At 35.8% G+C, this 17,450-nt stretch overlaps 1 protein-coding gene across 1 annotated transcript in view; it reads left to right on the top strand.

Annotated features, from left to right (window-relative positions):
• The first annotated feature begins 70 nt into the window (after nucleotides 1-70).
• Nucleotides 71-17,450, top strand: part of LOC139128065 (centrosomal protein of 70 kDa-like) — a 28,928-nt gene continuing 11,548 nt past the window's right edge. Inside the window, 13 exon segments of the mRNA XM_070693923.1 lie at nucleotides 71-159; nucleotides 1,549-1,588; nucleotides 3,142-3,218; nucleotides 11,192-11,291; nucleotides 11,794-11,917; nucleotides 12,622-12,718; nucleotides 13,511-13,684; nucleotides 14,172-14,208; nucleotides 14,211-14,256; nucleotides 15,028-15,096; nucleotides 15,843-16,023; nucleotides 16,800-16,888; nucleotides 17,249-17,326. Coding sequence (XP_070550024.1) covers nucleotides 130-159; nucleotides 1,549-1,588; nucleotides 3,142-3,218; nucleotides 11,192-11,291; nucleotides 11,794-11,917; nucleotides 12,622-12,718; nucleotides 13,511-13,684; nucleotides 14,172-14,208; nucleotides 14,211-14,256; nucleotides 15,028-15,096; nucleotides 15,843-16,023; nucleotides 16,800-16,888; nucleotides 17,249-17,326 — 1,142 coding nt within the window. The 5' untranslated portion in view covers nucleotides 71-129.

Raw genomic sequence — 17,450 nt, 5'->3', positions numbered from 1 at the left:
TATGCCGATGAGAACAAATACTTCATTGGTCAAAATATGTTTAGCTATGTAAATGCTTAAAATGATAACCAATGAGAAGAACGTTTCCATAGACGAGTATGTTAACGAATCAAAACAGTATTTGGTAAAATGGCGTCTTCCAGCGAGACATCACCCCAGGTAAGACGGTGGTCATCTAAATAATGTATGTTGTGTTTATTTTATTTGCGGAATGCCCGGAGTAAATATGTTCATGTGGCAAATATTGGAAAATATCTGCGCTGCAAATTGCCCGGAGTTCTCTGTTCGTTGACTACTGTCGCTAACCAAACAACCTCGTTTCGAGTGTGGCGGTAGTTATGAATTTTTCAATTTCAAAGCAAGGTTTCCAGAACTTTAACGTTTTTGTTAAAATGCAGTGCCCACTTTTGTGTGTTACTTTTGATCCCAGAATAAAACAATGTAAATATCTGACACTGAATTAAATATGAGAATCTGCACTTTTTCTGACGAGATGTTCCTTTATCGTTTAGACAAATTATCTTGCAGATCCACGTAAAAGAAGACGTTTGGCTTCATTGTTGGACATGACAAAACATGTCACATATTTTTAGTCCACAACAATACAACATCGCCGCCCTTCGGTTCCGGCTTCCAAAATTATTGAATCGAGAAGAATGAAATACATAAAAACGTTATATGACATTTCATATCGTTTGCCTGCAACAGAAGCGTAAAACGAAAATTGTCCAACACCCAAGTGAGATCCGGATGTGTCTGCTGCAGTCACTTTCAGACCTTTGTACAGAGCTCTCACTGTAACACGACCCGGACCGCCTCATTAACATGTATATACCTGTCCACAGACATTGGCATCCTGTTCAGTATATTTAGGCGATGTTTAAATTTATTAATTGTATACAATGGAAAGGGTAATGTTTGACGAACTCTGTCGTATTGTCGTTCAGAAACATGGTACAAAAATGTACAGTATAAAGCATATCTGTTATGATTATATGCTGTATGGAGATTAAGATATGCAGGTTGATGTGAGCATGGATGTAAAAATAGACATCCATGATGTGAGGTACTGTTTTGCCTCTCATCATGATATAGCATTGATACCTCCTGATAAATGTCATTTGCAAACTAAAATGATGTGATTAGAAGCAATTCACTGTGCCCACCCAGGCCACTTGAAAAAAATAAAAAAACACAGCAGCAATATTTTGATTTTCATCCTTGTGTGATAAACATACAGGTAAATAGAACAATGGTGATACCATATTGCACATTATTTTATTCCACAGGGAATTAAATCACAGATGACAACATTGTCCAGGGTAATTTCTTACTATTCATAATAGTACAGTTCAATGATTTCACTTATTCTTTTAATGACCAATTTACCTGCATGGTACAGTCAATAACCAAATAGTTGAATTCATGGTATGAAAAGATATCAAAGCACACTGCAGTATTCTATTTCTTAATGTCAAAGCAACTCTTTACCAAGTGTTTTGGTGTTCTGGTTTATAATTGATGATTTGAAATTTTCTCTTTTCACAGAAAGCAGATGATGAAATGCCAATACCTGCAGATTCACTTGGTAAGTCACTTTGTCATTAGGGGCCATCGATAATGAAAGCTGACGCACGACAAACGTAATTCTTTCGTTTAGGGGGGAGGGGGTAAAAGCTCATTTCATTTTGTGTGCGTCAAAATTGCATAAGGATTTTCTATTGTTTTCTAAGTGCAGAACGCAAAACTACCTTCGCGTTCATCGAGAACAATGACCACAAAATACAGAGACAGAAAGACAACGAAAAGACATAATGTGAAATAAAAACTTCTATGCTTTTTCAACGTAAAACATACATGCGTGGGAAATACATTAAAATGTTCTGTCTTAAAAAGTGAAATGCGTAAAGTGGAGGGTTATTAATTAATGTGCCCTTCCAGTGTTTTTTCATTGGCGTGCGGAACGAGAGGTGCGTGTGGGTTTGTCAGAAACGGCATCATAATACGAAATTGATTTCGCATAAGAACTTTCGTTTTGAGGGGGGGAGGGGGTTTCAATTAAAACGAAGGAATTACGTTTCTTGTGCGTCAGCTTTATTATCAACGGCCCCTTACACTAAATCTATTATCCTCATTATTTTGCTGTTCTTCATTGACATCATTTGAAATTTATTTCCATCCATAGGTCATTTTATTTAGGGCCTTCAAGCCATATAGTAAATGCTTTCGTGTTAATTTATTCAACAATTTTGGAATAACAGTACAAAAGCGAAGTAGTTTTTGGTCTTTTACCATATATCTGAATATTTGTGACAGAAAAAGTTAAATTTAATATTGAGTCTTTACTGTCATGTAAATATAAACAACTTCATACAGCGGTAATGAAAAACAAGGAAAAGTAAAAATGCACATTTACAATTGCAAAATATATAATATCTGAGAAATAGTACTTTCTTATATTGTGTTTGAAGCTGATAATGGTACCTTTAAAAGCAATAATGAGATTATTCATTCATTCATTTTATTCAGTACTTTGGCCACCGGCCTATGGTACAAATATACACTAATTATGTAGAAAAATACACACGGACACAAGAGGGATATACAGTAAACAAATATTCCATATAAGGATAAAGTATACTTTAGAGCTTGAACTAAACATCAACCTGGTTAATCAACTCAAGGTTACGCCTTTCTCTGCATTTGAAAGCAAAAAATACAAACTTTGCAAAATAAATCACACTTTGGGAATCCAACTGCATAAGCCTCAAAAATTTCTGATACGTATAATCTCTATAAAAGTAGGTTGGTAAATATTTCCGCTGTAAATCATTGTAAAGCGGGCAGACCAGACAAAAATGGAACTCATCTTCTACTGCTCGAATATCACAAAAAATAATGAGATTATGAAATTATTCACAACTATCTACATCACTGCCAAATGTAGACATACTGCAGGGAATGTCTACATTCAGCATGAGGGCAAGTCTGGTGGAATTATGTAAAATTTTAAAGTTATGATTAAATATGGTAATAATTTATTTGTGAGAAATGCATTGTTATTCAAATTTGCAACATACTAGTAGCACAATCACATTGACATGGTTATTTTTTAACATTTTACTCATAATTTTTTTTCAGATGATGATAATATAGAAACAGCTAGAAGTACAGAGATTGGAATCCAAGCTGACATACTCATCAACCAAATGACACAGGTAAGGTGCTTTGTCTGTATCTTATCACTAGTAATTATCAAGTGATATATGATAAGGGTGTTTTTTAGGGGTGGAACACACCTCTATCTTGGAGTAATCTATTCTAATTATTGTACAAAAGAATACATGTTCACAATAGAATATGCATTGATGTGTGAATTGTTTGCTCTCTGTTGTGCAAAGCTATGGAGGATAAAAATCTCAAAATTTTCATTTTAGCAAGTTGAAGTATTTTTATCGTGATAGGAAATTTTTCACATTACTTTGTACAGTGCAGTAGATTATGACTGGATGGTTTCCACATCTGCCACATAAACATGTGTTGATTAGTTTTTTTCTATCTCAATATTTTGAGGGGAGAAGTAGATACACAACAGTCTGTGGATAACCAGGATAGCAGTGTATAAGGGTTTTTGTTCTGTGGTCATAGTATCTTTAATAGATCTTTTTAATCATACTTGTATGACTTTTTAATGTTTTTGTAATTAAAATGGTACAAAATAATATACACATAATTTTGCTTTCATGATGCTGTCCAATTTGTGAATGCAGATTTCTGTTAATGGAAATTTCAGGAAAGAAATGCCCCTGGCAATTATTTAAATAATGAGTTTTAATATTTCACAAAGTCGTGTAAACAAAATATTTCTGTGGGTATGCTGCTTGAGATAAAAGCGTTATTATCAAGCTTTCAGTGAATCTGTTAGTTTATATGAATCTTTTTGCACAGTTCATCTGTGCATTGGTTCATTGCTTCAAATTTTGGTGTTACTTCTCCAGCCGAAATCAAAGTCAAGTAACAAGGCAACTTTGACAGTCTTCCCATCTACTGTGTATAGTTTGATCCATGGGGCTATGCACTGGATTAGGTAGACCATGGAGAAGGAGCCTGCACGTCTATTGTCTCCTTTGAGGGAGATGAAACATGCCGCTTGTTTGCTAAGCAAACAATGACGCATCTGCCCGGGTAATCCCATAAATGGATTATGCCGGTTCGGATACGGTTCGATGTTCTTCGGGAATAGTCGGATAGAAAGTACGCATGCGCTAACACAAGTATAGCGTCTTCCGCGAACAGACAAGTGATGACTGAATCAGTGAAGTGGGCGATCTGATCGACGATTTTTCTTAACTTTGAACTTTTAAGTATTCTGAATTTGAAGGAAATGACACAAAACACTGGAAACAAATTAGCAAGCGTGGCAAGTTCGACTACGGACACAGCTAGTTTGACCTTTTAGCAATCCATGGTTCGACGGCAAGGAGAAAATTATGTACTGATAAGAATGCCCTATCGTCAATACGACATGGATGTAGTAGTATCTACAAAGTTGCAATGTTTAATAAACGATAAATAAGATAGGTACCATAGCGACTTACTATCAGCATGGACGTAACACAGACTCCCGATGCTACATTATGCTAATCACTGAACCCGGTCGGCAAAGTGACTGAAATTCTGACTTCAATTACAGAAACGCAACGCGTCGCAACGTCAACCTGATATGACTATCAACAACCCAAGGTTACGTTCTTTCAAAACAATGTCGACTTTTTTTGCGGAAATTTGCGGAAACCCCCGAAAAGAGTATAAGTAGTGTGACTTGTAAATAAGCTGTAGAGACGAACAAATGTTTCCGTACTCGATTTTTTATGCGTCCGGCTGATCTGAAACTGGTCCTCCGACGAGTTACATAACCTCTAGTGTTCAAATGCATCAACTGCGCATGTGCTGTCACAGTATTTTTAGTCTACGCATTCGATTCAAATCCACGTAAAAATATTTCGAACTCATTAATTTGACAGTTATGTGACTAGGCGGCCTTGCAGGACTGGCTAAAGCGAGGATAAGAAAGGAGATAACAGGATTATCTGGGCATTATACAATGGTGGTTAATCCATTTATTTCTCGTGCAGGCTCCTTCTCTTCCTACCTCCATGGGTAGACCTTTCCTTTGCTTGAAGCCGGTATAGAGTTCATTTGATGAAAACAAAGACTGTGCAAATAATCCATTGTTATGTTGATAAGCTCATGGATAATACTGTACACCCTGGATGTGTTAGCGCCATGTGTACACCAACATGGTTGTATTTGAACGTGTTGATTTGGTGTTTGTTTTGAGAGTGGTCAACTTCCAGTAACCGTAGCAACATTGCTGGAGCATTTACTTACAATGATGAAGAAAGTTAGCAATATTCCATGTTGGTTATTTGGAAAGAATAGATTGGAACTAGGGAAGGCTATAAGGCAACGGAATACTGTTTGTGCAACCACAGAATGTTCCTATTCTTCAAACAAAAGAAACTTGGCACTTTGACAAAGAGGGCAGTCATAAAAGGCAATTTGCATGTTACATGAAGTCTTTTGTTGACATGTCGTTGTTGTTGAATGGCTGTGAATAGAGTTAGTGTATTGGTTGATTGAATAGCTTGGCGGTCAGTTTGAATTGAATGCTGTCGGACAAAACACCACGGAATACTTCCAGCACCACGGTTCAACAACTCAAGCACCAGTACTCCTGTCAAAGTTTCTAGCTCTGTTTGTGCCAAGTGACTGGTGTATTTGTGTTTATGGAGAGTAGAGAAGGCAGTTTACTTTCAAGTTTCACAGATGGATATACACTTAACGCTGAAGGGTGTTTAGTATAACCGTTGAACTGTTGGAGCAAGGAAATACCTACACCGATACTATGTCATGGTAAACAGATCTCAAGTCTGTCCAAGAAAACCCTTGAAGACAAATTTTGTTTTTCAAGTGTTGGCAGTAACTTTGGATTGTAGCTGTGGATGTATTGGTACCGTAGTGGCATGATAGACTGTCAAGTGTTTCATTCAAGTACAGGTCTGGTACAGCCATTAGGACAGCAGTGCTTGGAGGAGAATTTCAACTTTGCCAGTGTTAGCATACAGCAAGACCAGCACGAAGATCGATAGTCAGCTAAAGAGAGCTAACTACAGACCATTCAGCCAATGTGGAAATAGAGGAAAGTTATAAAGTGAATGTGTTAGTGAAAGGAGATTAGGTGAATTACATTTCTAAGAAGTGACTTTGAGATTAGCTGTGATTGACAGATCAGAGAAGTCCAAGATTACTTACCAGACTAGAATAGCTTGGTGTTGACTAATAAGTTACCATGGCAAGCAGAAATTCATACGTCTTCGTGTGGACAAAAGAAAAATATGAGGTAGGCAAGTTTTGATTCAGTTATAAAGTTCATTAGTGTCCTGCATTTCAGTCAAGTTGTGTCTTGTCAATGATGTGTGTTTTAGCGTGTGTTTGTCAAGTGATTAAAATTCTCCCAGTGACATGTAATTCACTCTATCAATAGAGTGTCAGTTTATAGTTTGTAAAGTTTCAGTGGGGTGTGTTTGTTTTGGACTTAAATATTGTTATAGTCATGCCAATATGGCAGTGCTGTCGTAATATGTGTTTGTGTGTAGTGTTCCTATCTAAATTATGTCATTATTTGCACCGTTGTATTCACAGTGTTAGTAGAATGCCATACAAAGTATTTGAACACAGTTATATTTCTGGTCTGTACTTATCTATATGGAGTACCGGTATGTGTGTAAATGGACCGCAGTACTGGTACAATGTACAACGTTATCACATTTGTGTGTTCCATGGCTACATGTACATGTTGGTAAAAAGGTGTCAGCAAATCCATGTCTCTGAGAATTCAGAGCTATCAAACACCATATTAATCCGAGGGTCAACATATTTTCATTAGACTTTTATTCTCTCTGTCAAAATATCATGAATATTTTTTTTTCTGAAAAAAAAGAAACATGACTTTGATTGATATTAACTTGTAGGATTTGAAGTTCTTTTTAATTATTTTGTATGAACTCCATGGAAAATTCAAATATTTTACTGGTGGGCTAATGTTGACATACCATACTGAGAGTGAGACTGCCAATTCCAATTTTCACACCACAAATATTGTAAATATAACACGTATTATGATACAAAAAGTCTGTAGGAAGAACGTATTTAATGTAAAGTGTTTCTCCTTGAGTTATTTTGCGCACAAAATACTTTTCTCAGCCCTCTGAAATGTGGTTTACTTCACTGCTGGTCCAAGTGTTTTTCTTTTTTCTGCAAAATAGCTTTATTTCATGTCTACAAGTCTTTGTCAATACTTTGTGTCAAGAAAGTGTTTGAAATAATCCATAGCAATGATGGTGATTACAACTTTATTGTATAAATCTGCCACCAATACTGCCAGCTCAGCTGGTAGTAAATTTTTGCAACTGATTCCCACCATGCCTTTGAGGTTGCATAGATAAGAAATTGAAATGATCAAGAGTTTACCCTCCTTTCTACAAAGTTACAAGTTCTCTTGTGGTATAACAAAAGTTGTTGCAGTTCAGTACAGTACTCTGAGACTCTGTGTTGGCTCTGTGAGTCTAGTCCACCTTTGTCCTTGAGTCTGTCAAAAGTTTATCTGTTTTGCTAGAATCAAAATTTGGTCTGTAACTACTCTGTTGATCAGGAAAATTTTCATTTCAGAGGAAACGATCACCAACAGTGGAAATAGTGGAAAACTGAGCATTTCTGAAAGGTCAAGTTCAGGTCATCTCATCAAATGATGTCATGCATGAAGACCCTTTAGGTCGACAACTTATAGTTAAAAAGAACCACCTAGGGTTGTCCCTCATGTACAAGCTCACAGTGGCAAGTCAATTCTGGTGCCTTCCAATTTACAAATATACCATGAAAGTTGACAGCCAGTTGTACATTAAATTTAATTTGGAGTCATGGCAAAGGGAAAATATGATAAGCATATCCACGTACAAACCATGACATCTGAGTACTGCAGTGTAGCTTTTAAACATCAGAGCAACTATACCGAAGTAGAGGCACTGTTGAAGCACAAGAAACAGAGATCAAATGTTTTTCTTTTTATTCCCAGTGGTAAAATTTTACCACGAGAAATAAATTAGATGGCGATTTTGAAAATTCAGGGAGCAATGTAAAGTGTACATTACCCCAAATACAGGCTGTTTTTTTCAGCGACGGGGTGAGTGTTCTATTTCTGTTGCATTCATAGTCAGTATTCATGGCAGGATAGTTTTCTCTATGCTACAGTCTACTCAGGCTGCAAACCATCGCCAAATTTGTGAGCTGTGGAAATAAAATTTCCAACACCGAAGAAAGCAGTTTTAATCATTTTGGATAACGACAGTATACACACATGATTATTGTAGCATTTAAGATGTGTTTCATGTTTTTGATCAAGTACGCATAATAGAATCTTGAGCATACATGTAAGTATTTTACTTGTGACAAAATGTGGTGGGTCCAACACATTCCTGTGAAACAAGATTTCTGGCTGTGAGTACCGGTACTTTAGCAAGTATTTCTTGTTAGTTTTAACCCTTTGAACCCGGCTCGGACAGAAATGTCCGATGATGTCATAGAGTACCAGGGGGTCAGGGTGCAAAGGGTTAATACAGCACATGTGTATGTACCGGTATATGGCCTAATTTGTGATTTGCTGTGATGACACCTCAAAGGTATTGTGGAAATCTGGCAGTCAAAAATTACAACTAAGTAGTATAATTGGTGGCAGATTGGTATAATTTGGTTCTTATTCCCACCATTGCGATATGATGGATTATTTCAAACAGTCATTTTCATCATCACTTCAATGTATTCTCATACATTGACATGTAGTGTGTCCCCCTAACACGCAAACTCTAAGTCGCCATGTGAATTTCTGAAAATCTCTTCATCAACAGGTAAGATATTGTAAAATATACACACATTTGTGTATGCTGGCATTGAAAACATACACACATTGAATTGTCTGCAGTCAGGATCTAGTCCATGACATGAACAGCACATTATGTGTATTGGCTCAGAGATTGCATAGCTACATGTATATACAAACACAAACACAGTGTCAAGAACATACAGTGAAACAAGGTGTCACCTTGTTTGTCAGAAATTTGTGCAAAGATTGATCAGAGAGAGTTTGTGATTTGAAGTTCAAGTCCAGACACATTTCACCAAGTCCTGTGTTTTGTCACTGTCATTTTATGACATAGAATTCTACATTTTATGACACAGCTGTGCTTTGACAAGACTCATGTCTCTACATGCCTTACACATCACATTGATCTATATAGTTCAGCATATGTACATCTAATCAGTTCATTTATTGCCGTGGTAGTCTTATTTTTCAACAAGGATTGTCAAGAATAGAAAGCCAAAAAATATTTTCTTAAAATGACAGAAAGTGAGAAAAGTAAACAAAAAACTCTGTTTATCCTTTCTCTTCAAGGTTGAATTTGGTGAAATATTTATTTTATGCTAGTCACCAAACGACACAATAGAGAGTCATTTTGATGTTTCATGAAATATAAATCAATGTTCAGATTGTTGATAAGCATTAAACAATCCATTTATCAACTTAGAATAGATGGAATTCACAGAAGATAATAATACATTTGCATGTACCTGTGATTTAGTAGTTAGAAACCAGACATTAATTAAGTTTCATACACAATTAGCATTTTTCAACTGTTTGTGTTGTGTGTAATCCCTTCGGAGCAAAAAGATTAATCATTTTTGAATTAAAATGTAATTGAAAGTTTCTTTACTAATTTTGCTGTCTTAATTGTATTGCACAAGTCTGATCTGTGTGATTGAATAAGTCATCAACAGTACAGACTGGTTGTACACTCTACTACAGTACACAGTTTAAACACCATCATTCCTACATGCATTGAAGTCTGAAGGCTTGCATTCCATGGGTGACTGTTGTCAGAATATGCCAGTATGTGGTTTGTGACTCCTTTTCCTCACACATGTACAGTCACAGGTTTAAGTGACTTTGGCCAGCACTCATCCATTTGAAAATCTAAGCAAGATAAATATAATATGAATTTGTATTCCATATAGAGAGTTCATGTAGGCAGCCATATCTAGACCTAAGTTACAGTATATATAAGTTACACACAGTGGCTTGTGGTTCAATACCTAGCAAAGGCCCTGTGAGCAATCTTTCTAATGCTTACAAGGGCATTCACTATGTATGTAACCACAAGTGACTGTGTATTAACTCATGTCAGGTTAAGTTAGTAAAATTCACCACATACAGGTAAATGTCTTTGTCAGACAAATCAGTGAAACTCATTTCAATTGAGGTCTGTAACGCATATACTGCCTAGTTCATATGTCACCATCATGTAAAGTTAATTGAAACCAGTTAGGTATGGTCAAGTCTGTGTAATTACAGGACTTGTTATGCCTAACTGGTTTAACCAACTTGACTAACAGTGACTGATGAACTATATTGACAGGAAAGAGTTCAATATAACCACAAATGACATTGATCATCAACACAATGAGACTAGGACTGTGCCAGATAACATATATGTACTAAATGATATGCACTGTACACACCATTACCAAATATCATTTGGAAATGTGTTATTCTGTCTGCCACATACACTACAATGATAACACTGACATTGGACATCTACACTGCTACACTACCATAACCTAGATCAGGCATTGAATATTTTCCATGAACTTTTCTAAAGATCCATAACAGCAAAGAAATTGGCATCATTTATTTCCAGATGCAGTGTATGTACCATAAATACAGGACTGCACTGCAGACATTTGAAGTCATATGCCTCAACACACTGTAAAATAGCCACTGGCAATTTTAACATCAAATTCCACCTGAGTGCTTAACTTTTCCACATGACTGAATTCCATGCATAAACATGTACCGGTATTTGATTCATTTGATTACACAGCATAGAGACAGGGTTCGTGATCCTTGTATACATGTTTTCACATGCTATCAGAGTAGAAATATTATACTCTATGTGAGTCAAATTTCAGAATCGCTCCACTTCCTGCCCTAGATGGTAAATTTACCCTGTCAAAGTGTTTTTGGATTCTATGAATTTATTTGAATTCATGCATGATGTTGTGTTCTGATTGATTGTAGTTTGATACAGAGGAGTGGAAGGAAGCTAACAAACTGTTACGTCAACATGGACTTCCAACGGTTGAGATGTGTCATCCATCACAGATCACTGACATTGGAGGTGAGAAATTCTATTTGGTATCAGCACCATACTGGCATGGGAGATCACTATTGAAACTTTCAACAGTTAACTGTCATAAATGAAATCCAAGATTTTGTACTTTTCAATCTGGAAACCTACCAAATCTCTCTCCCCTTCATTTCTCTCTCTCTCTCTCTCTCTCTCTCTCTCTCTCTCTCTCTCTCTCTCTCTCTCTCTCTCACATAAGTAATCAATCAATCAATCAAAATCTAATCAAATCAAACCAAATCAAATCAATCAATTAAATCAATAGAGAAAGGAACGATATGATTGTCACAAGTGTCCTTAGCCCATGATTCATTTTGCTGTAAGTTCTATATTTCAATTTTTTCTCGACAGGATTATGTGTTTTAGCAAAGAATACTGTCCGATGTAAGCTCACTCCTATCAAAAGACTGATTGAAAATCAGGATTTATGAATCTGAAACATGTAACTAAATTTACATTTGATGCCAAAGAATTCATACTGTGATTGTTTCAGATGTTGTTGTCCTGGAGTCCAGCATGGCAAGGATTGTCCGTGAAAACTTAATCAGTTTGGTGCATGACAGTGACAGACGTCAGGAAATCATCCAAGATTTGATAGTTTCTAATAATCAAATCAAGTAAGTACAAATAAACCAAGCTGTATGGAGTGCACTGCCATGCTGTAACCAAATATATCATGTCAGTGATACATACAAGGTTTTCTGGTTACCGAGAGACAGGGCTCTGTATTTGATACACAGTATTGGAATGCATATGAATTTCATTACGTAACATATTTCCAGTATTCTAATTGACTTGCAGAGTTCAGGAAATTGGCTTTGTGCTAAGCACAATGGTCAAAACATTCATTCAGTAATATGGTCATACTACGGTAATCACAGAGATTAACAGTGTGTCCCCATCAATGATACGTTTGATAGAAGAATTCAAGCTGTAAATCTACATACTCTTGCTCTAAACAGATCAGAGTAGCTGTCAAAATGTACAGAGTAAGAGAAGCTAATATTGAATAAATGCAAATCATGCTCTTACCAGAACAATAACTTAAATAACCAAGATTGTTTAAAACTGGCATACATAAAGAGGAATCTGTGAGGGCGCTGTTTGGACACAAAAGTCATGTATTTCTGTTTTGATGAAACCTTTGAGAATAATTTGTCCCTGGACTGACTGCTAATGGAGATGCAGCATTCTCACACATACTGCTGATCTAAATCAACATCTTTGCGTACACTGTATCAACCCGAACCACAACGACACTTTTTCTCTGGAATCTGAAATCTGAAAGACAAATGTGTGTGTGTGATTTATTTTTCTCCAGGAATGACATTGATAAATGTCAAAGCAATGCCAGGCGGATTGAAGAGGAAAAAAGAGACTTGGAAATTCTGTTAGACAATGCCAAAGATAAAATGCAGGTACTGGTATCTTATGGTTTCCTTTATAAAAAGAAATGTTCAATTTTGTCATAGAGGGCGCTCTTCAAGCAGATCTTGAAGAAATGAAGTGTCTTTTGGGTAACAAAGATTAAGGGTGACAATAGGATAGAAAGCCAAGATGGATGGAGAACTAGAAAGAAAAGATAAATACAGGGGAGTGGAGGGAAATAATGAAGAGAGGGGATAAAATCATGAAATCAAGTTCTGTTTTGTCTAATTATGGTGTACCAACTTGTGAGAGTCTATGATGAGTAAAAGTGTTATTGAAATGTGTAGCATTATATGAAATGTTTAACCCTTTTCCTGCCAGACAGTATCACTTCCCCATCAGCCAAGTCAGTAAAAAGCAGTATTGAGCCAAAACATGACATATTTTCACCCACTTGGCTTGGTCTGTTATAGCATCTTTAGTCCAAAAAAATCAAGTTTACAGTATTTATGTTTTCAACAGCTTTCAAATGTACAGTATTATGTTAAAATACACCATATGGAATATGTTGTGTTTCATTAATTTTAACCATCTTGACCTGGTGGTGAAATATGGACTTGGCAGGAAAAGGGGTAAGTTTTCAAATGAGATGTTTTAAATTACCAAATGACAATGCTACTTGAAAACTTGCAATTTGACCTGAATGAAGGACATAAAGTGACCCATAGATGAGTTATGATTCATGTTAACATTGCAGTATTTGTGATTTTGCCCTTCATTTCCACTTTGAATTGCATTACAGTATTTGTGACTTTGACATTCAATTCCACTTTGAATCGCAGGAAATAGAAGATGCTCATTTGGCGAGACTTCGTCAACATGACAACACAACAGAGATGTTACGGTTGTCAAGGGAAACCACAGACAGACGATGTCGACATCTTGAAGAGAAATGTAGCAAACAGGAAGATGAAATTAACAGACTTAAGAAAAAACTAAGAATGCTTGTTGAATCTGTAAGTTGGGCTCCCTACGACCAGTTAATTTAGAATTCTCACTTTTTTGTACCAAATAGTAATTTATGTTATTACACTGCCAAGCTACCAGCAAATGTTTACAATATTTGTGTTATAGTACAGCTGTTACGCAGGTTTTTTATTGGTACAGTAATGCTCACATAAATTGAATAAGTAATCATACCCTGCAGAATTCTAATATGCAATATGGTAAAATAATGCTTTGTGTTTTGTCTACTGGCACTGTAGAATAAGCTTTATGTAAAGCTTTTGAAAGTCTTGTCAGAGCAGTCCTTTTTACCTGAATCTCCTGCAGTGATGATGACCTTCTCATCAACGACATTCATTTCAAATATTCATTTTTCATCATGAGTAGACTGGATTGCAGAGAAATGATTGCATGTTACACATATCTAAAGTAAAATGTGCGGTACTTGTAAATGAATTAAACTTGAATCACCAGTACTTAAAATACTCTGTTATTCAGGAAGAAGCAAGAATTGAACGTCAGACAGAAGTTTTTCAAAATACCGTCATCGTTCGTCAAGACCACACAGCACATCAGATCAAAGGTATACATTCATACTTGTATTATGGTGATCATCTGTTTGGTCTTCAAAGGAAAACTTCAAACACTGACAACTGTCAGTAAATCTTGATGATTTGAAAACATTTTTCACTCTACTTACTCAGTGTAAATACTCAGTATTCAGCTTGTCAACAAAGCCTGTACATCTGTTGTGTGTAACACTGTAACTGAGAGTTAAATATCTGTCCAGAATTGATTTCAATTATCATTAATAACAATTCATCTTGCACACAGACATTGTTTGTGTCAGCAAACCAAATACTAGTGACTTGAACACGCTGTAATACTGAATTCTATAAGAAGCTGTGCTTGATACATGGAACAAACAACCCTTTAAAATATATAGTTAGAAGTTACATTTGCTGGGCCCATGAGAGAGCTTTGAATCTAATTAAGTTTCTTGTCAGTTCAAGGACAATGTGCCTGAATGGTTGACAAACCCAAACTCAAATTCAAATTGATAATCCTATAAGGTAGAATGCGCCTCAGAGATAGATATTCAGACTCTAAGATTTTTATGATTCTGATCTTCAGTAATAAAGATAATCACTGTCTTACATTTTTGAAAATGCCAAGAAGTTTTATTTTTACCATAAAGTTAACACGGAGATGCAGAAGTTTTGAATTTGTGTTTTAAAGACAGAGTTTGACATGAAATGATCGAGTGACAGATTTGTTAACATTGCATAGCTTTGTTGATTTGTGTGCATTGCTATTCTTATTTGAAGTCCAAGTTTGTGTTTGACCGTTTCAGATTGCTAGACATCATTGATGCTTATGAAGGTCAGATTGCCAAGTTGAAGGATGATCTGAGATTCTACAGGTAGGAATGAATTCACTGTGTTGTGAAAGCATTGTAAAGATAGAACCTTTTAATACAATCCTGGTATTACCAATGATACTTGTCCATGTAGACACATCTCTCTGTGAAGATATAGCATTGTAGAGATAGAACCTTTTAATACAATCCTGGTATTACCATGACACTTAACTTATCCATGGAGACACATCTCTCTGTGAAGGTATTTCTAAGCTAAGTATCACAAGATACATCAGTTTGTTCAGGTTGTAAGTTTGTTTTGAGAAAGCTACCATATAAAACATTGCATTGATAGACTGTTTTGGTGAAATCACAGTTTGTCAGGAAATGGCTGGAAATTGCTAGTTACATCATACATGGACTGAAATGTAAAGAAGGACAGTACTGTACGTGTAGGACCATAATAAAACATCCATTGAGTGGTAGTTTTACACTCAGAGTATGATTGTTACTATATCAAAATTTAGCTTTCTAGTACACCTGTGAAAGACAGATATTAACAGTTAATTGTAACTTTCCACTGATGTGATGATGCACCGTATAATTGGAATGATATGTTAAACAAAGAATTGCTGAACAGAAGTCAAAGTCAGTCGAAAAATGTCATCCGGCAGAACTTTGAGAAAGTAATTCATTTTTGACACAATGTACAATATGAATTAGAATATAAATACATGTGTGGATAACTCTGATAACCAAAGCAGTGATTATAGATTTCTGTTTTTGGGGGTTTTTTTTGTTTTTTTTAGACGTGAAGCAGAGATATGTAGAGACGCAAGCATTGGTAAACGAACTGAAAGACTTGATGGTAAGGCTTTGCTATCCGACGACTCTCTCAGCAGTGACAATAGAGGGCTCTCTCTGGCAGGGAATGCTGGGAGATGGAATCTAGATCTTGATCCGAGTCCTAATTACAAAGCATTGGTAAAAGTGAGTTGTTATCAAACCTTATCAATATTATACAGTGCCAAGGGTTGCAATCTGTTTGCATGGCTAGAATGGACTAACAGATTATGATATGGGGGTGAAAGCATATGGTGGAGACTTAATTCATCTTCTTCATTCCAAGGTTTCAAAGAAAGTATTTGGACAGATTTGTTGACTCTAGATCTTCCTGTAGTAGATTTTTTAAGTTGCAAATATGATTGACCTCTGTTACTGAACCACTCATATTACACTTTTGAAGTAGTTTCAGTGCCTTTCACAATGAAATCTCTGTAAAGCATTACAATTTTGAAGTACTGTATCAAAAGAAATATAAAGTCTACACCAATGCTTGAAATATTAAAGATGACTTGATTCAACAGACATATTTGTTGTTATTCTGCCTCAGTTCATCAGATTGTATCGCCATATATCTCACCATTTCTCTAAAGCTGCAATCATATCTAAGCGATTACAGTCAATAGAGTGTTTCCTCTTCTGATAGAATCATGAAATCTCAAAGCTGTAGATGTATCAATACCAATACCCGTATTCCTAGTCATCAAGTTTAGTCACTGATATTTTACTAACACTCATGCTGAGATTTATCCTGGTAGACTGTAGCATTTTCAATGCACTTCTCAAACAATACATAGTAGCTTTATTGCCAGACCGTTCTTTAAAACAACACATCAAGTAATCTTTCAAACATAAATGAATAAGTCAGCATATGTTACAGCCAAACTTTTACTAAAACACTTCACTGTGTATTTTACCCCTAGTCTTACCAGGGACAGCTGTCAGAAAGCAGAGCGACAGTCAAAGATCTGGAAAATCAAGTTGAAACTTTGAAACTTGAAATGGAAGCAAGGTAAGTGTATGAAATACCAATGTTGAAATTGCAGTACCAATCCAGAATGCATCTGATCAACATCATTGTCACAAAACCACAAACAGGAAAAGTTTTACATGTAATATATGACTTGCAAACTAAGAATGGTCGGGGTTGAATATTTGCATATTGTTTACTTGCGTATCATTTTGATGTAATACCAGTCTTTTCACAAATCTTCAAGCTTGTAATTATATTCATCTTATTTATTACATGATTAATATTCATGAATTCTGAAGATTTCAAGATGACAGACTTCCTGTTACTGTACCTTCCTAAAGAATTCTTTGATGAGATATTCTTTGATGGTCACTTATTGCTGACTTTGCTTTTTTCCAGACCACAACTGAAAGATCTGAGAAAATTACAACACAAGATAAAGAAACTGGAAAGATTACTGGCAGCTAATAACATAAGGTAAGTGAATACACCATCCTTCAAAGATTTCAGTTGAAGCCAGCTTGTACAGTGAAAGGTTTCTTACTGTTATGTTAGACTGAAAAAAGACCACTACATTGTTGTTTTGATGACAGAATTTTCT

The sequence above is a fragment of the Ptychodera flava genome, unplaced genomic scaffold (assembly GCF_041260155.1).
Source record: "Ptychodera flava strain L36383 unplaced genomic scaffold, AS_Pfla_20210202 Scaffold_42__1_contigs__length_1331906_pilon, whole genome shotgun sequence".
In the NCBI taxonomy this organism is placed as follows: Eukaryota; Metazoa; Hemichordata; class Enteropneusta; family Ptychoderidae; genus Ptychodera; species Ptychodera flava.
Note: the sequence above shows the minus strand (reverse complement) of the source record. Positions and strands in the feature narration are given on the sequence as shown.